This window comes from Psilocybe cubensis, chromosome 3 (assembly GCF_017499595.1).
Source record: "Psilocybe cubensis strain MGC-MH-2018 chromosome 3, whole genome shotgun sequence".
NCBI classification, from domain to species: Eukaryota; Fungi; Basidiomycota; class Agaricomycetes; order Agaricales; family Agrocybaceae; genus Psilocybe; species Psilocybe cubensis.
Window position 1 is genome coordinate 2863458 of NC_063001.1, and position 24696 is coordinate 2888153.

At 44.8% G+C, this 24696-nt stretch overlaps 8 protein-coding genes across 8 annotated transcripts; 4 read left to right on the plus strand and 4 right to left on the minus strand.

The window, feature by feature from the left end:
- Positions 1 to 172: 172 nt before the first annotated feature.
- JR316_0003760 (uncharacterized protein) lies at positions 173 to 1663 on the plus strand (the record flags this gene model as incomplete). Its single annotated transcript, XM_047889530.1, has 4 exons — positions 173 to 244; positions 296 to 1243; positions 1305 to 1406; positions 1460 to 1663. The coding sequence occupies 4 exons, from the start codon at positions 173 to 175 to the stop codon at positions 1661 to 1663; spliced, it is 1326 nt and encodes a 441-aa protein (XP_047751904.1).
- Positions 1664 to 1811: 148 nt separating this feature from the next.
- On the minus strand, positions 1812 to 3009 carry JR316_0003761 (uncharacterized protein; the record flags this gene model as incomplete). Its single annotated transcript, XM_047889531.1, has 3 exons — positions 1812 to 2213; positions 2265 to 2914; positions 2961 to 3009. 3 exons carry the CDS (start codon positions 3007 to 3009, stop codon positions 1812 to 1814), a joined length of 1101 nt encoding a protein of 366 aa, XP_047751905.1.
- Positions 3010 to 3030: 21 nt separating this feature from the next.
- Positions 3031 to 6452, plus strand: JR316_0003762 (Mitochondrial inner membrane i-AAA protease supercomplex subunit YME1; the record flags this gene model as incomplete). Its single annotated transcript, XM_047889532.1, has 18 exons — positions 3031 to 3072; positions 3247 to 3624; positions 3677 to 4067; positions 4119 to 4181; positions 4231 to 4367; positions 4419 to 4507; positions 4559 to 4636; positions 4684 to 4935; positions 4986 to 5098; positions 5155 to 5224; positions 5282 to 5351; positions 5405 to 5482; positions 5534 to 5623; positions 5681 to 5780; positions 5837 to 5916; positions 5970 to 6067; positions 6193 to 6259; positions 6315 to 6452. 18 exons carry the CDS (start codon positions 3031 to 3033, stop codon positions 6450 to 6452), a joined length of 2334 nt encoding a protein of 777 aa, XP_047751906.1.
- Positions 6453 to 8163: 1711 nt separating this feature from the next.
- JR316_0003763 (DNA-dependent ATPase of the nucleotide excision repair factor 4 complex) lies at positions 8164 to 11559 on the minus strand (the record flags this gene model as incomplete). The annotated part of the gene is made up of 20 exons (XM_047889533.1): positions 8164 to 8466; positions 8519 to 8699; positions 8747 to 8853; positions 8904 to 8996; positions 9065 to 9250; positions 9311 to 9482; positions 9533 to 9602; positions 9656 to 9774; positions 9826 to 9920; positions 9973 to 10024; positions 10098 to 10235; positions 10296 to 10407; positions 10446 to 10569; positions 10625 to 10741; positions 10789 to 10908; positions 10968 to 11159; positions 11215 to 11292; positions 11347 to 11393; positions 11444 to 11474; positions 11533 to 11559. The coding sequence occupies 20 exons, from the start codon at positions 11557 to 11559 to the stop codon at positions 8164 to 8166; spliced, it is 2364 nt and encodes a 787-aa protein (XP_047751907.1).
- Positions 11560 to 12937: 1378 nt separating this feature from the next.
- Positions 12938 to 15327, minus strand: JR316_0003764 (Mannan endo-1,4-beta-mannosidase A; the record flags this gene model as incomplete). Its single annotated transcript, XM_047889534.1, has 12 exons — positions 12938 to 13004; positions 13064 to 13194; positions 13249 to 13289; positions 13341 to 13415; positions 13469 to 13575; positions 13628 to 13856; positions 13916 to 14166; positions 14218 to 14247; positions 14461 to 14605; positions 14665 to 14937; positions 14998 to 15125; positions 15182 to 15327. 12 exons carry the CDS (start codon positions 15325 to 15327, stop codon positions 12938 to 12940), a joined length of 1623 nt encoding a protein of 540 aa, XP_047751908.1.
- A 529-nt stretch (positions 15328 to 15856) lies between these two features.
- On the plus strand, positions 15857 to 17380 carry JR316_0003765 (uncharacterized protein; the record flags this gene model as incomplete). The annotated part of the gene is given in 2 exon segments (XM_047889535.1): positions 15857 to 16178; positions 16197 to 17380. 2 exon segments carry the CDS (start codon positions 15857 to 15859, stop codon positions 17378 to 17380), a joined length of 1506 nt encoding a protein of 501 aa, XP_047751909.1.
- A 669-nt stretch (positions 17381 to 18049) lies between these two features.
- Positions 18050 to 21500, plus strand: JR316_0003766 (Dipeptidyl peptidase 3; the record flags this gene model as incomplete). The annotated part of the gene is made up of 21 exons (XM_047889536.1): positions 18050 to 18147; positions 18209 to 18276; positions 18331 to 18482; positions 18540 to 18671; positions 18737 to 18903; positions 18961 to 19126; positions 19179 to 19237; positions 19297 to 19384; positions 19435 to 19483; positions 19534 to 19698; positions 19760 to 19779; positions 19897 to 19947; positions 20012 to 20036; positions 20093 to 20256; positions 20340 to 20368; positions 20418 to 20515; positions 20577 to 20611; positions 20707 to 20837; positions 20903 to 20996; positions 21073 to 21252; positions 21384 to 21500. 21 exons carry the CDS (start codon positions 18050 to 18052, stop codon positions 21498 to 21500), a joined length of 2088 nt encoding a protein of 695 aa, XP_047751910.1.
- A 563-nt stretch (positions 21501 to 22063) lies between these two features.
- JR316_0003767 (Protein phosphatase PTC7-like protein fig) lies at positions 22064 to 24588 on the minus strand (the record flags this gene model as incomplete). The annotated part of the gene is made up of 10 exons (XM_047889537.1): positions 22064 to 22103; positions 22184 to 22194; positions 22379 to 22416; positions 22740 to 22908; positions 23040 to 23160; positions 23236 to 23322; positions 23384 to 23444; positions 23514 to 23763; positions 23862 to 23956; positions 24144 to 24588. The coding sequence occupies 10 exons, from the start codon at positions 24586 to 24588 to the stop codon at positions 22064 to 22066; spliced, it is 1317 nt and encodes a 438-aa protein (XP_047751911.1).
- Positions 24589 to 24696: the final 108 nt, after the last annotated feature.

A 24696-nucleotide genomic window follows, 5' to 3' on the forward strand; every position in this document is an offset into this window, starting at 1 on the left:
GAATTTTTGTTAGTTAGTTGCAGACATCCTCTCCACCTCCTATAACACGTCTCTAAATCGGGTTAATTGGTTTGGTTGCTATAAAAAGCACAGTGCAGTGATAATTACGTAACTTCTCGGGCTTCTTTCCAAACCTGACTTGATACTTTGATTGGCCCAAGCGAACGGTCAGATGTCAGCGTCCCTGCGAATTAGGATTCCTCCACAGAAACCATCAACATCCACTGTTGCGGACGACATGGAGGTACAGTAATTCAAAGCCATAGTGGTTCGGTTATTGAACACCTTGTTGTAGGTTTCCGAACAGGCTAAACGCAAGCGTAGACCTTCCAAGAAATACCAGGACGCCGAAGAGACGAGGGTTAAACCCGGACGAACCGCAGGAGATGAGAAGTCACGCCGACCGAGTAATGCGGGACGTGCTCCTTCACCTGGTGTTAAGGACGAAGAAGCGGACGTCGATGTGCTAGCTGATGCAAACGAGGAAGGCGAGGATGAGGTAGCCGACTATCGCTCTGACCATTCTGCGTACCGCACCACGCCAGCCAGCACAAGCCAGAAATCCAAGTCAAAGAATGCGGTGGACAAACAACCTCGGCGTAAGAAAGCTAGGAGAATGGTTGTTTCAGAATCAGAAGACGAAGACTTCAAAGCTGCGGTGGAGGAGGAAGAGGAGGAAGTACCCGTTGAACCAGATGCGGAAGATGATGATGATGACTACCTCTCATTCGATGACAAGCCTTCAAAAACAACAAAGGGCAAAGCGAAGGGGAACCAGGGAAAAGCGGCCAATTCCAATAAGGGGATAAAGAGGAAGGCTAAACCGCACCCTGACGACATCGCGGTTGAAAGCAAAGGGTCTTCAATACCGGCTTCGACAAGCAAGAAGAGGCTCAGAACGTCCCAGAAGTTTGATGACATCGACGTTGATGTTGTCGGAGGAGTCGTTAGTCCAGAAGCATCTGCCGCCGTAGATCACGCTAGCCCCTCCACTACCAAACATGACTCTCCTCTCCCCACTGTACCCCCCAAGAAACCCAAATTGCCTACCATAAAGAAAACTAAACTTAACCCTCCTGGCCCTAATACTCCTGCTTCTACGAGCGCACCTGCCAAAAACTTCTCATTGGATCACACCGGCGCCAAAGGGCCCACAATTGAAGAACGAAAGAAACTGAGTTTGAGGCAAACTGATATTGATCTGTCCAACAGTGCTGTCTACAAAGAATTGTTCTTGAAACCGGTGCGTAGTGTCCATCTTTAATCCTTCGGTCATCCGATTTTTTAATTTCGCGTTACTTTAGGGCTCTGTGGACGGAACTCCGAGACGTGCAAAGGAAGAAGAACGACGAAAGGAATTGAATAAAATGAGAGATGAATTTAAAGCAAAGCGAGCCATTGAATCGGTGAATTGGTTGTATTCATCATTTTGATTCTGACAGCTTATATTCCTCCGTAGACACACTCTTTCGACCTGCAAGCACAATTCGATAAGATATCCCAATTCGAGGAGAAACTAAGAGCTGAACGCAGCTCGGCTTTATACCCTAATTTCCTTGCCGCCAAGTGGAGGGAAAAGTTTGAGAAAGAAAGGAAGAGGCAGAGGGACTGGGCATATGCAATTTCTACGAATGGTCTGAAGGAGGAGGGTGAGGTGTCTTGATGGCTTCATCATTGGCCCTCTCTTCAGTTACTTGTTTGGTCACTTCACGTTTTTCTTAGGCAGCCCTAGACATCTATGCGGAGAAGAGTGTATAATTGTATGTATGCTATATCGTATTTTGTATGTATTTGTGCAAACGTCATCACAGTCATGAATCTGTCCTCGTTTTTTGTTGGAGACTATCCATAATTTTGGCGGCGGTAATGTCGATTTGATCAAAGCATGTGCTAAACCACTTTTTAGACTTGTCCCCAGAAGATAATGACATATCCTTTAATTGTCCTTCCAAAGTTTCATCATGGGAAGTCAATATAGTGACCCGAAGTTTCTTAATGATGTCCCAGAATGAAATCAAGCATGTCTTGATGTTGGCGAGATCGTGGTAAGGGTACATTGACGAAATTAAGTCGTCTGAAGCTGTAAGAAGACGATTAGATAACGACGAAAGTTTGTCCAGAGTAGAATTGTCGTTTTTGACACCATCGGCTGAGAGGGTATCTCGGCTGATACGTTTGTGAAGAAGGATCACAAGTTTAACGATCGCTTGAACCTACAAAGGAGAAAATCAGACGAAAAACCGAAATTGTGAAATTAATGAAACCTTTTCAGCTCTTTCAAACTCTACTGGAGATAGCTTTTTGTCAGAGCTAATCCCGAATTCTTCCCATCCGTCTTCGAGCGCATCTTCACCGTCTTCATTGCCATCTTCACTATCTTTTTTGCAGATTTCTTGTATTTCCTCGTATCCGTCCACAAGAGAATCATGTTCTTGAAGCCACAATCGCCTTACGGCTTCAAAGTTATTTTGTGATAGACCTCCGGCCTTTCGAGCGAAGTCAATCAGTTCATGGATTTCTCCAGTCCTGACGAGGTAGGCTTTGGGATCGGCTTGAAGCAGTGCTTCTGCCAGACCTTTTACAGAGATGATAACACTTTTAGCAACCTTTTCGTACTCTGCCATAATCGTAGAGCCTTCCTGAAGACGCATAAGGCGGATTGAGTGCACAAGGGCGGCGACATTGTTTGCGAGGTCCCTAAGCGGCACTAGGGATGCCTTATGGTGTGGTTCCGATGGCTTCAGCGACAGAGCGACCTTGGTTGTAGCGGCATATATAATGGAGAGGAGAGACAGAAAATCTGTACGAAGGATTGAGAAATCTGATGTAGGATAATCTTCAACGTTCACGCTCTCTACGAGGCCGGATAAAGCTGCGTCGCAGCTCTGCACAACGAGATGAAGAGATGAGATGGCTGTAGAATACGCGTTAGCGGCTGTTCTAAAATTTAAAAGAGTCACAGACCTTTCTCTTTATCGGACATGGCGTTGAGAAATAGTTCGAAGACATGGTGAGTGCTGCACCGTAAATATGGCAGATCACAAATTGGTGCCGTCCAAAAGGAGAGAGCACGTGAATCACTGACGCACTAGCAAGTGGTACGCCGGCCGACTTTTTCTCTTGCGTACTCTACCGTTTCCATTCTCTCTGGTTTCTCTGATTGTGCTCAGGGATGTTCAGTCATTCCCTTGTAAGTTCATTGTATTTTATACGGTGTCATATACTCAATCTAATATCTAGTTACAGGGGATATTGCGCGTCTCAGTTAGGCGTCAGGTATTACCACCAACTCCCCTACCATCATACACTCGCCTATTTTCAGTAGCGAGCTCACAAGCTCGCAAAAATCCCTTTGCTTTTGGCACTTTCAGCCAACAATATTTACCAGCTTCAATACCATGCGGTCGGCGATCACTTTCTTTGGGTTCCATATTCTCGCGTTCCAAAGCGGAAGCGACACCAACTCCTCACACCGTTGCACTTATTACGCGACTTGAAGCGGAAGCCAACGTCCATCCACACGATACCGGAAAGCAACTAGCGTTACTTCAAGCACTTCTTGAAACTAAATTGAAGTCTTCTTATGAATTAATCGTGAACCGTTGGGAACGGATGTGCGAGTTTGTGAGTGCCACGCCCGTATGCGCTGTTTCGCCCATCCTTATTGAGTCTGCAGGACGCATCTTCTCCCTTGCTTAAATCAGATGAAGCGTTTAGGATCTATGTTACTTCTCTCCAAAATCTCGACCAAGCCTCCGCTATCAGCGACGCTGTCACAAAACGAGACGGACTATTAGCTGCCCAGACCGGAGCAACTGCTACTGTGAATATGTCGGTACCCTCGGACGCCACAAATGGGCAAATGTCAACACAGTCAAACGGTACGAGCTCACCAGTTCAAACCCCTACTTCAAGTGAAATCATCGCCCAGCAAGTTCTATCGAGACCGGAAACATCTAACCATGCATCTCCGGCGTCACAGTCTACGTCGAGCACAAATCCGTTCAAGCTTCCATTAGCCTCCGAGAATTCACAAGCTCATCCTATCCAAGTGTCAATTGTTGAACGTAAATTGCTTAACTGTCATGTTGAGACTTCACGCTGAATCTCTCTTCTAGGCAAGGGCGCTTGGGTCCCCCGTCTTCTCCGATTTGTATTACTGACAATTGTCGCTTCCTTCTGTATGTCTTCAAGTGGGTATATAAGATTAGAAACTGATTTTTTGAATAGTTTTTCTCGTCATTCTCTCGGTATTCTTTGAAAACTCTGGCTTTATGAAGGCTGGTCCCCGTCAATCTCAATTTGAACCTTCCGAAGGAAAGACGGTAAAATTCAGTGATGTACATGGGGTCGATGAGGCCAAAGAGGTATTCATGTTCAATCTGTATCCGACATACCAATTGACATGTTCACAACAGGAATTACAAGATGTCGTTGCTTTCTTGAAGGATCCATCTGCGTTCTCGACACTTGGGGGAAAGCTGGCGAAAGGTGTTCTACTCACGGGGTTAGCAAAATCCTGGCTCTTTGACTTTTTGATGCTGAAAAGTATACACAGGCCTCCTGGCACTGGAAAAACGTTGCTGGCACGCGCGGTTGCTGGAGAAGCAGGCGTCCCGTTCTTTTTCGCTTCAGGGTGAGATTTGTGATAATCAACAATATATCACGCTAATGTATGTTTAGTTCCGATTTCGAAGAAATGTTTGTTGGGGTCGGTGCTAAGCGTGTGCGCGAATTGTTTGCTGCTGCAAGAAAGAAAGAGCCTGCAATCATATTCATTGATGAACTCGATGCAGTCGGTGGCAAGCGTAGCAGTAGGGATCAACAATACATGAAACAGACATTGAACCAACTGTTGGTTGAGATGGATGGGTTCCAGCAATCAGAAGGGGTCATTGTTATCGCAGCCACAAATTTTCCGGAGAGTTTGGACCAGTATGTCGTGTCTCGATTGCTTCCTCAATGCTATCTCATGATTTTCTAAGGGCACTAGTTCGTCCTGGACGGTTTGATAGGGTCATAGCCGTTCCTTTACCTGATGTGCGCGGACGTGTGCAAATTTTGCAACATCACCTGAAAGGTGTCACCGTTAGCCCAGGTACTAGCAATCTTATTTCTGTTTTGGGACAATTCTAACATGACGTCTATTCACAGATGTTGATCCAAAGATTTTAGCACGCGGTACGCCTGGATTCTCGGGTGCTGATCTACAAAACATGGTGAAGTTAGTCTCTTATCTCTCCACCATAGTCACAGCTATTTAAAGGTGTTTATTCCACAGTCAAGCGGCAATCCAAGCTTCCAAGCTTGGGGCTAAGGAAGTTAATCTTAAGCATTTCGAATGGGCACTGGTGAGTTGCATATGTTGCACAATTATTCAGGCATAAACAATATGTTCGATTAGGACCGTATCGTCATGGGAGCCGAACGAAAGAGCTCGTACATAAGGGAGAAAGAGAAGCTCGCAACCGCATACCATGAGGTTCGAAGGTCGTTCTAATCATTTTTTACTCATCTTATTTTATGTGTTTAGGGCGGACATGCTCTTGTTGCCCTCTATACTGATGGAGCAATGCCCCTACACAAAGTGACATGTGTACCCCGTGGACACGCCTTAGGCTACGTGAGTGATCTCTTTGTTGCTCTCGGTACATTGATATTCACGACATGAATTCTCAAGACCTCCCAACTTCCGGAAAACGACCGTACATCTGTTACCCTGAAAGAGTATCTGGCAGAGATCGATGTGGCGATGGGTGGCCGTGTAGCCGAGGAATTGAGTAAGAGGCCGCCTTTTTCCATGGACATTGCCGACTTAATTCTTTTTCAATGTCAGTTTATGGAGCTGAGAATGTGACAAGTGGTGCTAGCTCAGATATTCGCGCTGCAACTAGGACTGCACAAAGAATGGTTAAGGTCAGTTGTTCCTTAGCCAAGCCTTTTGTGATTCTAAAACTACGGTACTACAGTACTGGGGATTCTCCAACCTAGGGCCTATATTATTCGACGATAGAGACGAATCGATAAGTCCCAAGAGAAAGGAAGAAATCGAAGAAGAAGTTTCCAAGTGAGTTCTTTCCCGAATTAAAACAACAAAAAGAGTTGCGTCACTCGCATTACCTTTTTTATTTGCATCTTTACTTCATATATCATGTCGGAACCTATGACTGACATTGATCTGCACCACTGTAGGCTTGTTAGAGGAGGCGAGGCTCGGGCAACGGCCCTTCTTACCGCGAAAATATCTGAATTGCACAAGGTGAGAATCTCGTATGTCACATCTCTTTCTCAAGTTTATTATTATTTGAATATAGCTTGCTCGAGCTCTTGTTGATCACGAAACGTTAGACTTAGAAGAGGTGAAGAAAGTCGTCAAAGGCGAACCTATTCGGACTATAACCGAAGTATTGGATGAGGATATTTCTAATCTAGAGGCAGGGTCAAATAATTAATGGGAATCTTTCCTTTTTTTGTGGCATGATTTTATCAAACGTTTCCATTACTTTGAACAGATGCGAAGGCCGTCGACTGGATGTCATGATTTACTTTGCAATGCTGAAGCCTGGAAATCTTTGCAATTTATAGCTGTGAAAATAACGACCAATTTCAACTGCTTCGTTCATTTGCTGTTCTGTATGTTGCCAGGGTGTCCTTTCGCGGGTGAATCATACACGCTAATTCGAAGCTTTGTAGTGTTCCTGATCACTATTGGCCTACTAATAACTCGTTGATAGACATGATTCGCAGTCACAGAACCCGGCGGCCCCGTGAATAGTGAATAGACTCAGTCTCCAGAGATGAATTCACAGTGTCTCTCACAATGGTTTGCCTGGACATGGTGTTATATGTCTTCTAGCAGATTCTGTTCATGATGTGTGTTATAAAAAAGACTAGGTGCCTAGAGAAACAATGCAAAGCAACTGGACTGAGTCATGAGTTTAATGCTTCTTCGTGTTTACCAATATCTAGCATCATGCAATGAACAGAAAATAGAGGATTTGTTCCCAAAACATTCAAATATAAATTCTTTAACTTGATTCATCGATCGAAACTTCGAAAGTCGTCGAGCGGTTCGCTTCCATAGTCGACGGACGTTAATCCTCGAAATGCGCATCACCTCCACATTGAATTGCGACTGATTCAGAGCTTTGCAGCCAAGCTGTCGGCCAAATTTGACTTCATTGAGCTAGAGGGCAACATGCTGATAAGCGAACCCGATGACGCCGCCGTAGCCTTGGATCATGCCTTTCATTTGGCAGGAGGTGCATCTCGATGGGAATTCATTTGGTTAACGTACAATTAGAGTTCGTCAATCAATGGTTTCCCGTTGGGTTTTCTGAATCTGGTGAATCTGCCCTTTGGGTCCATACCAAATCCATACACTTTATCTTTATTGAATGCCTTCCTTTATTTGTTCCATCATGACACTGTCTGTCATAAGTACATGTACTTATCCTGAACTGTCAAGATCCTAAAGCACATTTCGGAGACTTCTGTATGGAAGGCAAACCAGTCCGACCTGGCTCGAATAATTCGTGCTTGGGATGAAGTGGTAGGCTTTATAAGGATGTCCAGTTTGGATTAAAAAGCGCGCAAAAGGTTCAACAACTCAATCCTCTTTGTGAGTTCTGCTGTCCAAGGTCGAGGTAAGTTCATCGGCAAATTACACTGTCAACTATGACGATCTCTAAAATATGCTTCGCTGCGCCCCCAGATCGAACTCAAAATAAGTACGATTTACGATCAACTACAACCTCCTCCTACCTCCGCCGACGAGAGCAGGTGAGGCTCAACAGGCGCCCCCAGCGATCAACAACACGGAAATAACCTCATTATGTAGAACATGTGCCATCGACAGCTCCGATTCCTGAAATCCACTGGTTGTGGACATCTAACACTCCATGGGGAGAGTATCATTGACTGTCGTTCAACAACGTGCCATTTGAGTAGCGCACACCCTGGCAATCCTAGCTCGTGCACTAGTACTCAATGCCGGCGGTATTACGAAAAACCTGAAAGAACAACAACACATAGTGTAAGAATTTTCGAGTACCATGATATTCATCTTTATCTGATATCAATAATTCTTAGGTTACTGGGAAGTGCCCTCAATGCAGATGATTGGAGTTAAATTATCATGAATGGCTTTATAATTGACTGCTTTCAGACATCAAGATCGAAGTCCATAAGTGCCGCGTCGCTGAGTCCCCCATCTCCGTAATCGTCATCGTGATCCTTCTCAGCATCTAACGCGAGTTCCTTTTGTTTTGCTTGTGCTTTCTCAATATCTTCCAACGTCCACAATGATACACCAGTTTGATTTTCGTTTGGATTCTGAGAAATGGTGCGCATGAACAATTTTGATAGTGTAATGGCCATGTCCGTCGACAAGTTAGAGGCCGTCTCCGTAATATATTGGTTGATCCACCGAGGAAGCTTGGCTCTCTTATCTGCTCTTGCGAAGCGCTTGGTAAAGTTGAGGCAACCGTGCCTATTTAAAAAAGGCAAGAAAGCATACCTTGTCCGCGAAAATCATTAATCCCCAGTCCGTTTTTCCTCTCAATACCCGACCGACGCATTGTGCAGCATTTCGCATGGCATCGAAGCCCAAAAACTCGGATTCACGAATGCGGTATGCGTCGCGAAGATATTCCAGACGGGCCTTCAGGATGCGACTTTCAGTGTACTGATAAGGAACTCTGAAAAACATGAGTAATTTATTGAGAAATTAGGAGCGGATAATTACCCAAACATGATGACCGCTCGGCCGTAGTTATGATCAAAATCAATGCCTTCAGAGACCTTTCCTCGAGCGACAGAAAGCAAAACTGCACCACGGCCATTATCACAGGCCTTTCAAAGTACTTCAGGAGCCAGGATTACGAATAATATATTGTTCTCACCCTCCGGTAATTCTCTAATGCGATACTTGTTTCATTTGCGTCAGGTGTCTCCACAAAAATTAATTTGTGCTTCCAAACTTCATTCAGTATGCCCTATGAAGGATAAACAATATTAGTTAAGATAAACACTGATGATCCCTGAGAAGTATCGAATTACATACCATATCGTTCCATGCTGCAACTATGGACTCCATGTACAAATAGCTAGGGAAGAAGGCTACGATTCCGTCTGGCACTATCTTGCTATACTCAATCAAAATGCTTCCGAAGTTGCGAACGACAGCAGGGTCATTTCTGACTTCAAATCTGGAGCTGATAGCAACTTGGTCACTACCCCTCGTGATGACCTGTTACATGCATTTCGTTATAGTAAGAGCGAAAACAAAACAAAAAAAAAACAAATTCACCAAGGGCAAAAACGCATTCCTCGTCAACGTCATGGGGTATGTCTCTTGAACAACAGGCGTAAACTGCAGCATCTTGGGGTACATATCCAGCGGTGATATAGTCCCCGAAGTAATGACCACACTACTGAAGCGCTCAAAAACAGGTTTTATGGCAAGTGACGGATCAAGACAGCTACATAATCATTCAGGTATGATGTCCCTGTAAGGATAACGGTATCTTACGTGAAATGAAACACGGGATTCGGGACGGTAGCATTATCCGTCTCGAAGGGTTCCAGTATCAGAAGAAACCCTAGTTCGATAACTTCAGACCCCAGATAGTCTATATTCAACATAAATTCAAACCTTTTTCATAAGTAGCAACCAAAGTTGCGAAACTGGCGACCTTCTGTAAGCTGGCAAATTCATCAAGCCGGTTTAATTCCAGTGTCCGTATTAGAGATTGGAGCCGTTCAGCACAAAACCTATTGACCAAATATGTAATAATGAACGTAATATTGAAATAAAAAACATACCGTAGCGGCCGCCGTTCTATGTAAGTTATATCCTTAAGATGTTGCAAGAAAGACAGCGGCGTTTCCGCCACAACGTGAAGGACCCTCATGCGAGTCTGATATTGGTATTGAGAATAGAAAATATTGCACAAAAAATTGTGTACCGACCTTAATATACTCCACAAATCTCTTCAAGAAGGCGACAAAATGTTCGGCCTTCCTTATGTTTCCGGGAATTGCTTCATGCAACAGGTCGTCCGGCAGTACTAATCATGTTGTAAATTAGAGATCACATGGTTGAAGAGTCAATGTTCATGCCTGGGTTGCCCATGACGGCGTCGGTGTCGTTTTCATCAGAGATAGACTCCTGCAATCCTTCGACCAGCCTCGCATACTCATCTTGCAGTTTGGCAACGTCAGTTGTCTTAACCCTAATCGAAGGAAGAATTATAATCTCAAAATGACGCGGATGAATATAAACCACATCTTACTCCTCAATTTTGTCAGACAGTTTGGTGACACTTCTACCAGCAGCTTCCAGCATAGGTCTTGTGAGGTCGATGCTGAGAGATTCGATACAAACATTGTCTGGGAGCAAACTTCCTTAAAACTTGCGTCAGTAGAAAAGACATGATACACACCAATGTTATGGGCTTCATCGAACACCACGATAGCATCCTTGGACATTTCTTTAGAAACTTGTTCAGCAACCTTGGGATCCAGAAGATAATGAAACGAATATATGATGACATCGATAAAAGGCATCTGACATAAAAATTAAAATCAACCCGCTAAACAAACTTAAAAAGTTGTCATGTACCATCCGTCGAACAGCGAAGTATGGACAAATGCCTTTGTCACGACCGTATTGCAGGACATCAGCTAGGGTCCAGATACCACCAGGTATAAGGTGCCCAGGTTCCAGTTTCCCTAGATTCTGTGATATGTAAGCAAAAAGTATCGGAATTTGTGTTTTTAAACTACCTCGTGCCAATCACAAAGCTCTACAGATCCAGGATTTTCCCTTCCTTTTTGGCAAACAGAGGAATTTGTCAAGTCCCGACAGCGTGCATCGACCACTTTCCCTTTCTTCTCTTTCGCTACCTTTGAGTACAAGCAAATGATAAAGTTTGCTTTAGCGCAGTAACAGCGATTTTACATACCTGAGGATTGATACATAAATTCTTTCGGCTAGTAAGACCAAGCCCCATGAAATTCGTCTCTTTGGTTTTCTGCTCCTCTGTCTCTGCAGATTTGGTTCTGTACTCCATTAGCCTTTTCAGCTCCGCAAGAGCTTTCTCGATTTCTGGAACGGTACGAGAGCAGTAAATAAGCTTTCGTTTGGTTGGAAAAAACTAAAAAAAACAGATATGTTACTCTTGTCATGGACGTTGATATAGAGAACACTACCTGTTGATAGGATACAATTAAGGAAAGTAAAGAAACAGTTTTCCCTGTTCCAGAAGGCATTTCGAGTACACAATGCCCCTACAACAATGATTCGTGACAAGATACAATAGGAATACAGACGTAGAGACTCACAGTGGCGTCAAGGGTTCTTTTGAGATCGCACATGTACGCATATTGTTCTAGAAGAGGCCTTCAGATCCATAGACGAGTTCATGTGCCTTGGGCATACCAGGATAGATTCGGTCGTATGGGAAGATTATCTAGGGTCAGTTGTTGGTATACAAAGCACAGCTGGGTAAAGCTTGCAAGAATACTAACCGGTAGGTTATCAATGAAGAACTTCATTCCTGCGTGTTTCGTGAGGCTTGGAACGAGATTTTATCAATGAAATAGAAAAAGTTTGGCGTGTTGCGAAAGAGATTAAGGTTATGTCGTGTACAGATGCTCCGGGTCCGTCCCAGAATGTAGCAAAGGCGTAGTACTTTTCAATTATGAAGCAACTAGATCGAATCGTGCAGAACTAGAAATTTCAGCTGGACATGATATCAAGGGATAAGAAATTATATTGGTGAATGCGCCTAATTGTCTTTTAAGCTGAGGTTTACTTGGTGCGTTCTGTTTAGAGTCGACTTGAAGTTGGAGTGTTCAAGCTTGGTCCAAGCTGGAGTAATGGGCTGAAACTGACCTCCCAGAGCACGTGATGATGTACATAGTCTAGATCTATTTCTGTATTTCAGCCGTGTGATTTAGGCTCGTGAGCGTGTGACCCTACGCGCTTAAACTTTGAACTTAAAGCCAGTTGGACTCTTGCCAAAGCCTCGCCTCGCCTCGGTTTGCAAGAAGTACTATATCGCAGTCGATTCGACACTGGTTGGGATTGCTTCTTGCACCTGAAAATATCTGTAAATTTAGCGGGCACCAATTGTCCGCCGGTGTGTACGGAAAAGCTGATGCTCATTCAATATACAACGAATGAAGCGCTATCAATCAGGACATATCGTGGTTTGTCTAGGAGAGGCTAGCTATCAATTGTCTCCAACCGGACTTCTACCCACCAGATACCAAATACATTGCGAAGTTTAAATCATGGTATATCAGTTATTACCGACATAATTATGTTTTGCTGACAGGAATACTTCTTGCGATATAAAACACCCCGTAGTAGTTACTATTCAAAATAGGAGATTGAACTGACCAGATGGTACAAATTATCCATATACTTAGCACTATTACTAGTATTAGTATGTTGATATTCTCAGACGTAAAATACAAATAATCATCTTCTGACGATTAACCAATTCGAAAATTAGCGATCTTCGAGGCCATTCATGTTTTCTTTGGCATCAGCAAGATTTCGTCCATATGCCAGTGATACCGTCACTACTAATACAGTTAAATAAATGGTAGAAAACAGTGTATTACAGATTTATACAAACTAACACAATGTAAAGTTTAGCAAAAATGTTCATCCACGCAGGCAGGTCTGAGGTAAGTATTCATATAGAAATCGGCATCTGATTATACAGCAAGGTTGTGAGGGGCTTGTAGTACGTTCGGTCGTGGCTGAGAAGCTAAATTTAATTTAAACCAAAATCAAAATTTCCGTGAATTGTTCGTTGTGTCAAAGCAAGCAAAGTCAAAAAGAGCAGCAGTGGAAGCAAATGTCGTATGAATCAAAGAGGATCATGTTCCGCGTTAGTGGGTTGTGAGTGAAATTTGTAATTTAAGAGGAAACATCAGCTGCAAACTGCTGTGAAGCCTGTTGGATGATGTTTACTGCTTGGTCGAATCTAAAGTAAAATATTAGGACTGAGATATATGAATGTAATTGATTCTCATCCAGACATACCCTTGTCCTTGAATTGAATAACCGTCATCTGGCGAAACACCTGTACCAGTTACGTCTGGGCTGACCGATGTTCCATCGACAGTGGGGCTAATAACAGTGCCCACTGCAGTTGTAAGATTACCTTGCGACCACTGATCACGTTGCCATCAACAAGAAAGACAAAATCAAGTGAGAACGGCGCTGACCTGATACTGAAGCATGCCTTGAAGACCTGCTGCCAATCCAGCTAGATAGAAATGTGTAAGCCCTTTTCAATGAGAATATGAATAGGTTGTACCTTGTAGCCACTGAGTATAAGCATCATCTCGTTGCTGATCTGTTACTCCAAACGGAGCTTGGGTTTGGTTGTTGACTAAACATGATGTGTTAGCCACAGACTCTATGCAAGCGAAAGGAGTCAATAACCTGAATCTGGTCCAAATGGTGCTTGTGTTGAATTGAAAGGCACGAAAAAGGGAGCATTTGATTGTGTTACAAGACCAAATCCGTTCAAAATCACAGGTTTGTTAAAACTAAAAGCGTCGAATGAGTTCAGAAATGAGCATAGGTATGTTATAAACTCACAGTCTCCCTATATCAGCGTGAGCGCGAATCCAAGCAAGGCCCTGGTTCACAGTGTTGTTGAACTTGGGGAGACTGGGATCATCCACGCCATACGTGTTCTGGTCTGGGAACAATTGGAAAGTCGAGAAAGCAATGTTAGAAATACCCAGGATGTCCTCGCTGTCTACTCCTTGTGAACCGTCGAAGGCAGGTCCCACGCCTTGGTCATCCGTAGATTGTCGCTTAGTTTCTAAATTAAGTTCAAGTTCAATATAGAACATGTCCAACAACCCATGGAAATCGAAATACCGGTAGACACCCATCGCCCCCTAATACGAATACCGCCAGCATTTGGTTCAGTTCGCTTCTGCAATGCCATCTTTCTCGACTTCTTGAAAGCCGCCTTTCGGTCTTGTAGAATCTTTTTCTTCGTCAAGGGTTGAGGAACACCGCGACGACGTTTGCTGTTAGGAGTAGACGAAACCTGAGGCGGAGGAGGTACCACCACAGGCTTGCGAGGGAAGAGCTTGGGGCAATCGGCGCAGAAAAACCCTTGGTTTCTGCAAATATATTAGATACATGTTTACAAACGAAGCCAGGAAAGTGCACACCCGGAGGCGACCAAGTGATTGGGGTCGACACTGGAAATGTGTGCAGCAACGTCAGCATGGAAGGTGGTAACTGTTGTAGTATTGCAAATTTTTGTGGCTGGTAGAGAAGAATTGCATCTATAGCGAGAGGTAAGTCTACTCTTGTTCGATCCAACGAAGAAAGATGGTTGACCTTGGATCATTCGCGATTTCCCTAACAAGTTATTAGTGTGGTGATATTTAGGGATACTGTATCGAACTTACCATCCAAATATCGCAGGGCTATTGACATATCGGGAAACAATTTGGGTCGTATAATTCTTGAAAGCGGCGACAATTGCGGGATTGAGGTAGAATTCGTCGTGATTCGTTCCATTACCGAATTGCCGAACATAAACGTCCATACCACCTATTTTAAATTTAGTAAAGAGAAGTTCCCAGTATGATGAATTATAATGCTGCGTGTACCGTAGTCATTACTGAGCGTATTGCGTGGTAGAGTGTTATTCGTCCCATTGGTCACATCTCGAGCGCTAATGGAAAGTCCGGCAGTGGGGTTATCCAATAGAGGTCGAGGGTTCCAATTATTCGTCAGTGAGAGGTGCAAAAATAAGCCATGCTTCTCAGCAAGTCGAACAACGGTGTCCAGTTTTTGCAAACCATTGGTTCCGTTGTTAATAGTCGTAGTACCGTTAGAGATTAACTGAAACCATGTTCCGTTAACGGGTATAGTCTCGACATCTGATAATGATCGGTCATAGTATCAAAGAAGTTATTAGAAAGGATTGCATGAAATCTCACCATTGAAAGCCCAGGTCCTGACAATCTTAACACCCGCTGCTGACATGTTTCCTAGCGTAAAATCAATGTCATCATCCGAATTGAGAGCCGCGAGCCAGTAAGCATTCGTTCCAACAAAATCGAGTTTCCTTATTCATGAAAATTTTAAACTTTTACCGAGTTTGAAAAAGCGCCCGGTACTTACTTTCCCTTGAACATGAAATTGCCATTTTGCGTCGTTACAAACTGGGGGAGGTCGCTGTCTTGTCTTTTACTCAGAGTGCGCGTAGGGGCTTGGGCGGACACGAGTAGGGCACTTAGGGTGACCTTCCACAGCAAAGGGAGGTACATGTTGACTAGGGTCAAGTGCGGGGACAAAGCGCGAGTCGGAAGGTATCAGGACGGGCGTCGTATTATAAGAGGCCGGCCATTTCGCCATATTTGTTCTCAGGGCTTGGCGATACCTGCTCTACATAATCGTAGGGGCAATAGAGCCGAAAATGACCATCAAAACAAGCAGTGAAGACGGCGACGGCATGTGGACCTGACACACAAACCGCTCTTCCGATAAAGATCACATCTTTGAATCAATCCACATTCAGGAGTGCACACCGCCGGACGCGGAGAAGCTGAAAATACATCTCTAGATATCCTGAATATCCCATGCTATAATGAAATAGCACAAGAAATGTTGATGGGAGGAGCAACTTTCTCGCCGAATTCAAAATAGCGAGGGAAAATGACAATTGATCATCGCGTCCAGACTCACATCTGAACACGAATTTCTAATTTTGGCATATTGACGCTCGTGATGCAGCGTGCTATGACTTCAGTGACGCTGTGACCAATCTGCGTCCCACCCCAGTGCCTGACACCCTTCATGTTCAGAACTGCATCCCGAGTCATATTTACTCGCCATCCTTATGCTAGAAGATTCTCTCCCACTCTTCTTGGTGTCGCGAATCTCAGTCAGACTACGACGAAATCCCTGCTAGAGACCTCCACAAAAAACACAGTTCAACGCATTGGTAGACATGTTCTCCGATTCACACTCTTTGCATTTGCCTCCATTGTCATTGTATATGAAGGCGCACATCTCTACGTGGAGCGTGTACAAATGGCACCAGAAACTGATCCTGAGGTTAAGAAATGGGAATGGGATCTCATCAACAGCGATTGGACAGGCGACCTTATCAAAGGAGGTACATGCCCAACGCTAGGTTTCAAAGCGCGTCATATCATTCGTGCCGCCTTTTCAACATACCACAATGATGTACAGGATTCCACGGTAGTGGTGGAAGAAGAAAACTCTGAGGAACATGATCAATCGCCAGGACTTACTCATGTTGTCGATGCTCGGCTATACGAGACAGAAAGGCATCTCAATAATGCCATTTCCCTGATTGAGGGAAACCTGGCCAATGATGATCACTCCTCCCATGCATTTTGTATGCTTCTTATCCGCCATGCTGACGTGTTGGAGCAACTGGGACATCGCATGCACCTCATGCTAGCGAAGGATGACTACCAGCGCGCCTGGCAGCATTGCAAAACTCCACAATATCGAGAGTTTATAGCATACAAACTTGGCGATCTGAACAGCCGACTTGGAAGGTCGACCGAAGCAATGAAATGGTGGAACATCTCCACTCAGCTTATTCAAGAAAGGAATCACGAATCCGTGGGTGTATCCACTGGCTATCAATCGATTCCACATTCGCCATTGGCTCAGCGTATCCTGGCTTCTATCCTTGTGTCAAAATCTGCATATTTAGCTGCGTCTGGGAATATCGTTGAGGCACAGACCATAGAAGAGTCTGCCCTCAATTTCCTCCGCTCCATCCGCCATCCTGATTCAATAGCTACCACTTCCCCTCCTCAAGCTCTCCATGCAGCGTATCTGCTCCAGCGCTCCTCTCTCCTGTTCGTTCACCAAGCAGAAGTTTTTCATGCCCAACGTCAACCTGTGAATGTCTCTATCCAATGGCTCGCGTCCGCCGCCGAATCGTCGGAACGCGTCGCAGATATCCTCACGGGTGCTAAATTTGAACCTAAATCAAAATCTGACAGATCCAGCCCTTTAACTCGTCCCAAAACTTCAGTAGAACTTCTTTCCGTATATGCAAGCTCGCCTTCCATGAATGGCCCAGCTAAAGCATTGCTGCGAGATGCGCGTCGCACTGCTGCCGAAGCGTGGAATATGATGGGTATACTACACGAACAGCGAGATGGTAGAGGATCTCGTTCGGCCCTCGAATGCTTCGAGCGTGCGTTATCCTGGGCAGGGACTGTTGAAGATGATAACAAGAGCTTAGGGCCAGCTAAGGATACTTTGCATTCAGATTGGCATATTTATTGGTCTAACTATCAACGCGCTAAGAACATTCAGGCAAGTTCTAATTGAAAATGAACTGCGCAGCATTCTTTTCAAATCACTATCCGATGCGGTTAGACTCTCTTGCCAGTTTTTACAAAGCCACCGAAGCGCCCATGGCACTATTATTTTGCGACACCTGGTTTCAAAGCACTTGGATACCAAAAGATGCCCTAGCGGTGACCTTCAATTGCATGTAAAAACTTGCGCAACATCTCCGCTCCAGAATTTAGGAAACCTACCGAGCTCATTAGGATGTTGGAGGCAAATAGGAGTATGTCTTTTTAGGAGGGAAGTTGAATGGTTAAGGATATATATTTTTTTCTATATGTACATAGTGTATACTTAGGAGTAGGTGCATGTACAGTACTGATGGAACATTGTTTCATTTTTTCTATATATGACCTGAAATGGTTAGAATTTGTCGACAATAATTAATGTCGAGAGAACTTTCCATGCGGTTAACAGAACATAGAACGCGCAACACATGATTTCGCGACTGAGCTGCTTTTGGAAATCGTTTCCTCTGACTTGTTTAGTGTAGCTCGGATGCTTCGAGCCGGCTTGACCGTTCGAATCTGGCAATATCCCAAGTGCAGAGCAGCTATCTTCCGACGTGATCAGCCCCATCCACTTAATCTTAAGCAACATATCAGTGATATCACAAAGTCCACGCAAACCAACAACACTATTAGAACTATGGCCAGTGCCGCTGCAATAAGTGCCGAGCGATTTCTCGCAGATCGGACAGCTCCTGTTTGTAGCCTTGAGATTGGCAAGTCTTTCTCGCAACTAAGGTTCGTCTTCATTGACTATCATTTGCAGACATTGTCGTCAACCATGACACAACCACAACAGTGAAAGAGAAAAGAAATATGCTCACTTCATTGGATTGGCATCTTGGGCGGGGGCCCGCATTATCCAAGGTAAATCTACTAGCTTACACTTCTACACCACAAAAGTTTCTAATGCGAGGACAGGCCAATGGACACCTCAGGCACAAGACCTCTACGATCTGTTGATCACCATCTTTAGTGGAGAAAATGGATCTTTAGCAAATGTGGATGCGTTGCAGAAGAAGTCAGGCTTATCTACAACCGAGTGGGAGGATTTACTTCAATATACGTCACAGGTGGGCCTCTATGGTCTGCACAACAATGCATCTCATATATTAACAGACGTACCACAGGTTTTGAGCAACTTAGTGAATTTTAAGACCTTTGGCTTCACCAAAATTGTACCTCGTCTTCCTTCGGATAAATTTGAAGCTGTGGTGGTCAACTCTTTTAACGTCGATAGGGCTTTGCCTCTATGGAAAAATGTATCTAAAACCATTCTTTCATCTTGCATTTACAGCCTATTGATTAGTTTGGCCTCTGCCTTTAGCTAAAGGATCACATCTACGCTACTAGCCCTGAATCAACTCTGTTCATTGGCAAACGTCAGCTCGGTCACATCTCAAATTACTACCTCGGTGAAGTTATCAATGACGAGGAAGTGGCTGCCGTACAGGCTGCAGCAGAAAAAATTGGGGTGGATGTCTTAAACACCAGGTAGTTGTCCCATTTTAAGTTATAGCTGAAGGGTATAATCTGACAACATCTGTGAAGAGTTGTAAAGAATGCCCCCAACGACTTCACTCTTCTAGTTGCTTCGGCTCAGACTCAACCACCCTCTCTTCATGACATCGAGTCTAACAACGGTAAAGCTTCGCTCAAAGTTGAATATGGCGACTTCGCTGCCGACCTTTCTAAAGTCGTGGACGCCTTGAAGGAGGTTCATTGCTTCTTTTCAAGTTGAAACAACATAGAGTCTGACTGATTTACAGGCTAAAAAATATACTGCGAACGAGAACCAAACCAACATGATTGAAGCGTATATCAAATCGTAAGCAGTTAGGTCACTAATTGCATCAAGGCAAACCCAACTCAACCTTCTTTCTCAAGTTTCGAAACCGGTTCTATTCAAGACCACAAGGACGGGTCTAAATGGTGGGTTAAAGATGTCGGACCAGTGGTTGAGTCTTATATCGGTGTAAGTGCACTCATTCCATGACATCTCAGGGAGGCTGAAGCAGTTTCCAGTTTATCGAGACCTATGTTGATCCATATGGCGGACGTGCAGAATGGGAAGGTGACTTTGGAATCTTTTATTCTATGGAAATTTACTTAACCTATTGTCAGGGTTCACCGCGATCGTAAATAAGCAGTTGAGCGCGAAATATGAGACTTTGGTCAATGATGCGCCCAATCTCATTAAAGTACTTCCATGGGGAAAAGATTTCGAGGTGGATGTTTTCCGGAAGCCTGACTTCACTGCATTGGAAGTTGTTTCGTTCGCGACCGGAGGTGTGTGCAATATTTATGCTGTTTATTGGGTAGAAGGTGATGTTTACTTCGACGTCATTAGGAATTCCGGCTGGAATTAACGTAAGTATTTTTCAGAGTAACCATCCGATAAAGCTCGTTGACATACAATGCCAACCTTAGATTCCTGTGAGATAGTTATTTGCGTAGCCTTGTATTCAGGGCTCATGCTGCTTTTAGAATTATTACGATATTAGGGAATCGACTGGGTTCAAGAACGTTTCCTTGGCGGTAAGTTTCCTAACTTTGATGCCCGTGGAACGGTGGAATAACAATATCATGATATGGATATCAGAACATCTTAGCTGCCAAAGCACCAAGTATGTCGCGCTTTTCATTACACGTATAAACGATGGCGTTAATAATACTTGTATAGATGAAGAACTGACTTTTATCCATCCCGACGACGTCGCACTTTACAATGCATGGGATAACAGGGCTTTTGAGCTCCAGGTCGCTAACCATGAGTTGCTTGGCCATGGTTCAGGCAAACTGTTTGAAGAAGATGCTAACGGGAAGAAGAATTTCGATGTAGACAAGGTGAGTTGTGGGCGAATTGCCAAACATCAACGCGCAATTGATACTATGTATATTGATGCCTTCTTTTGTCGTTGTGTGTCTAGGTCATTAACCCACTCACCGGAGGAAAGATGTAAGCAATGTTCTTCTAACAATATCTTACCGAACCAATTTGTTTGCAGTACTTCGTGGTACAAACCAGGCCAAACCCCAGGTTCGGTGCTAGGCGAGGTTTCGTCGTCAATGGAGGAGTGCCGTGCAGAGACTGTTGCGCTGTATCGTAAGTCGCAGTTCATATAATGCCTCATGTCGTGCGCTTGAACCGGCGTTTTGCTTTCCAGTCGTCAGCAACCCTGATATCCTAAGGATCTTTAACGTCAGTTACAATTATCCTCACTGCTGCTTTTGGCTCCCAAATATGTCACGAGCAAAAAAGAGCTGAACCTTTTCATTCTTACTCATATTTAATAGTATGTCGACGAAAAGGAGATAGAAGAGATCCAGTACATTACCTTCTTGCTTATGGCACGAGCCGGTTTAAGGGCCCTGGAGTTTTACGACCCTGCAACTCAGAAACATGGACAGGCGCACATGCAAGCCCGGTACGTACGCCGTTCGTCGGTGCCGTATTGTCTCGTTGATATGATTTACTAAAACATGGCTCTAGGCTCGGAATCACTCAACACCTCATCCACTCAGGGATTGCTCGATTGGAGGAAGTCAGGGACGCAGATGGCACCTTACAGAACCTTTACGTCAGGGTAAGCCTGTTATCTCTCAAAGATTATAAGCGGAGTTTGAGACGTTATGACACAATTTCCGTCCTCGCTTGTCCAGGTCGACCGCGGGCTTGTGCTGTCAAAGGGTAGAGAAGCGGCTGGCAAGCTTCTTGTTGAACTCCAGGTGCGCAAGAGCACGGCAGATGCTGCTGGGGCGCGCGAGTTCTACACGAACCTCACCAAGCCGCTGCCGGGCTGGGATGGCGAGATCAGAGATATGGTGCTTCGCAAGAAACTGGTGCGGAATTTCTCTCTTTTCATTTGCGAGCTTTTTTATTTTTTTTGCTAATTTAAATCCACTCTTTCTGCTTAACTCTCCCCCACTGCCATCCGATGACATGTGTTGTACGTTTGATTTGCTTTTTTTAGCCCCGCAAAATATTTGTCCAGCCGAATACTTTCATCGAGAACGACGCTGTCGTGCTGAAAGAATACCCCAGCACCCCGGTCGGAGTTATCCAGAGCTTCATTGAAAGGAAATTATAAACGATCGCACTTTTTTGGTACCACATTTCAAGAATTTCAACTAAACAATCAAACAGAGAATGACGGCACCATGGAGGATTTTTTTGGTTGCTTGTAAAAGCCGAGAATTGGAATTGCACGGGTCTGTCTATAAGCCAAAATATGCAATGCACAATACAAATTGAAGTGTTCTATGGGTGGTGGTGATAAAAAGCAAGACGAATGAACGATGAACGCGAAGCATTGATATGATGAAACATAAACAGATGTAGATTATGGGTCCGAGTAGCCATTAGGTTATTGAGGAGGAAGAACCAACGAAAGGGAAAAAAATGTAAGGAGCATCATCTTCTGTCGGTGCTGAATATCGAATCTTGATGTGATGAGATGCGAGGAACCTCCTGAATGCAAGTGTGTATCACGGGGGTTATTAGACTGTAAAATAGTCCAAAGAATCAAACTTCGAAGACGGTGGGGTGGGTAGGGCGGAGCGGTTGTGGAATATTTAGTAAGGTTCATAAATACTTTTAAAGCAATCGATCTCGCGCAAAAGAGCGCAATGGCGAAGGAGGAATCATATCATATCATGATGTCTCGCGGATGAGCGCAACGATGACCGTAACACTATAATTAGAGAAAAAAAAAGGACATCATCAAGTCAATTGAATTCAATCAAAAATAGAGTAGGGAGACACGGTACGCACTCATCAGGTTTCTAGTCGATGTCGAAGTTGATATAAACAGGATACAATTGACAAATCCACGGCAGGAAAAGATGGGACAGAGCAAGACATGGCGGGACATGATGAGAAGGAAAGGAAACGTGTTATAGTCAATAAATAGCTCTTCACAAATGACGGACTGTGGAAAAAAAGGAATTAAGGGAGAGGGGCACTTACCCCTCCACGGAAATACTGCCCCACTCTTGAGGCTTCCCCTGAACAGTTTGGGAGAAAAATACATCAGTCAGAAGAATTGTTCTTGTGAAGATAGCGTGGACACAAAATTAAAAGAAAATAAATAGCTGGACCCTGTCCCACCCCTGCCATGCCCGTTCACATTGAACCAGCAGCATGACCAATTATCATATCATACGATATGTAAATGGTCACAATGAAGGGAAAGTGGAACAGATTTAAATCGCCAGTGATAGCAATAGAGGAGGCGGAGTCAATTGCACCGGGAGGAAAAGAAAAGAGAAGCAACTTCTGAGAGCAATGGAGAAAAGAAAGTGGGGGGAAAGACAAGGCACCAACGTACTTTCAAAGGGGCTGACCCTCAGCTTGCTCTTCATACACTGCCGCGAGTACTCAACCAAACGATCCGCCATCGCTTGCACTTGCTCTTCCTCAGTGCCACCTGCACGAGCCACCAGGGAACAGATAGTGACCATCTCGGACGGAAACACGTTATCTGAGAAGCCATCCGTCTGTTGCGGTCGCCACATGATGGATCCGATTTCGTAGGATAACAGTGGGGAGATTAAGAAGATTGGGTTGGAGATGCCAGTCAGTAAGAACAGGAACCCAAAATGTTGGATAGTAATATCGGAGAACGCACATAGGCCACGACAATGTCCCCATCCCTTAGCTTGGTTTCGTATGTATCTGCCTCGTTGGGTGAGTCCACACATGCCCGCGAGAATTTGCGTCCGTTATTTGTGGGTAGCTTGGTCAGTTGCCTGTCAAAACAAAGCATTGTCGCGAGTTAGCGTTGTCAATTTATTTTCGAGCACTTGCAGCACAAGTTTACTGACTTTGGACAGTTGAAGAAATGCGTCTGGGAGCGTTGTCGATACACTATCTGTGTGTTACGAAGTATTGAGTATCCACTGTCACCAAGACTGTAATTTTCATCAATTTAATCGTTGAATTGCGGAAAAAGATGAAGAAAAAACAACGTACTTTGCTGATCGCAGGACACCAGAAGACGCGTTTAGACTGATAATACACGCCGTACTTGAACCTACATCCAAAAAAGCGAGAAACACACATCGACACCCCACAGCATATGAACCAAAACATAATTACGCACCAGCCAAAACAAACTTTTCCCTCAACACGCCGCCGTACGCCAAGTCAAGACACTCGTACGGTGTCATCTCCCAGCCTTCAACCTGCTCCCGCTCCTCATAGTCCATCGTCGGGTCGATCTCAGGCTCGCCGGCCCACGCATTCCGCGAATACCTGTGGGCGTGGTACATGAGGGCCTGCGAGAACAGCGCGGGGTCGACGCCGCTGTCGATCCATCCGCCTACGCCATCCGCCACGCCGAATGATACACCCTCCAAAACCAACATAATGACGCGTTAATTGATTGAAATTTTTGCGATTGAAATGAAGGAAAGGAGGGGGAGGGGGAGTGTTATTGATAGATACTTACTGATCGGTTCCGCATCTGCAAAATGAGGAAAATACGCGTTAGTACGTGAGCTTTCAGAGGTGATAGGAGGGGAAGCGCAGGGTAGATTGGTACAACTATGGTAATTCATTCTTGAATGCAAGTGTAGTATAAAGATCCGCCTCAACAGCTACGATATGAATAGCCACAAAGCCACAAACAAGCGCGCGCATCAAGTTTTTGCACCCAAAGAAGCGCGCGAACAAAGAAACCAGGAATCGTTTTCCACGGCGAGCAATTTACAGAACCAATAACAAGACTAACGCACCTCCTGCACGAAAAAGAAATCCTCTCCCGCATCTAGAGTCTGCCCACCCCTAGAGCGCATAAGGGTATTGTCTCGCCACGCGCCAATGAGCGTGTCGGGTGGAAAAGGGACCTTCTTCATCCCGCGCGGGTCCTCGGGTTTGCCTGCCCAGCTGGCGCCGATATGGAATGTATATGGGCGGACTGGGACGGTACCTCTGCCGTTTCCGCGCGCAAACAAGATGTTTGAATCATCAGTACTGGTCGCCGATGACGAAGAGGAGGCAGATGAAGAGGAAGAAGAGGGAGAGTTGGTGTTGACCGCTGCGTTGAGCCTGGCAAAGAAGCGGTTCCGGAGGGCGGGTGTTGGACGTGCTTTGCGGGAGATGTGGCGAGCGAGGGCGGGGGTATAGCACTTGAGCAGCGAAGAGATAGACGAACTGGTGGGCCTGGACAGCGACATTGGGAGGAGTGTAGTGGTAGCTGACTGAGCCAGGGTATGCAGCCAACTCGGAGCACAGCAGCAACCCAAATTTCATCACTAACCTCATACCACGTGATCATCCACGGG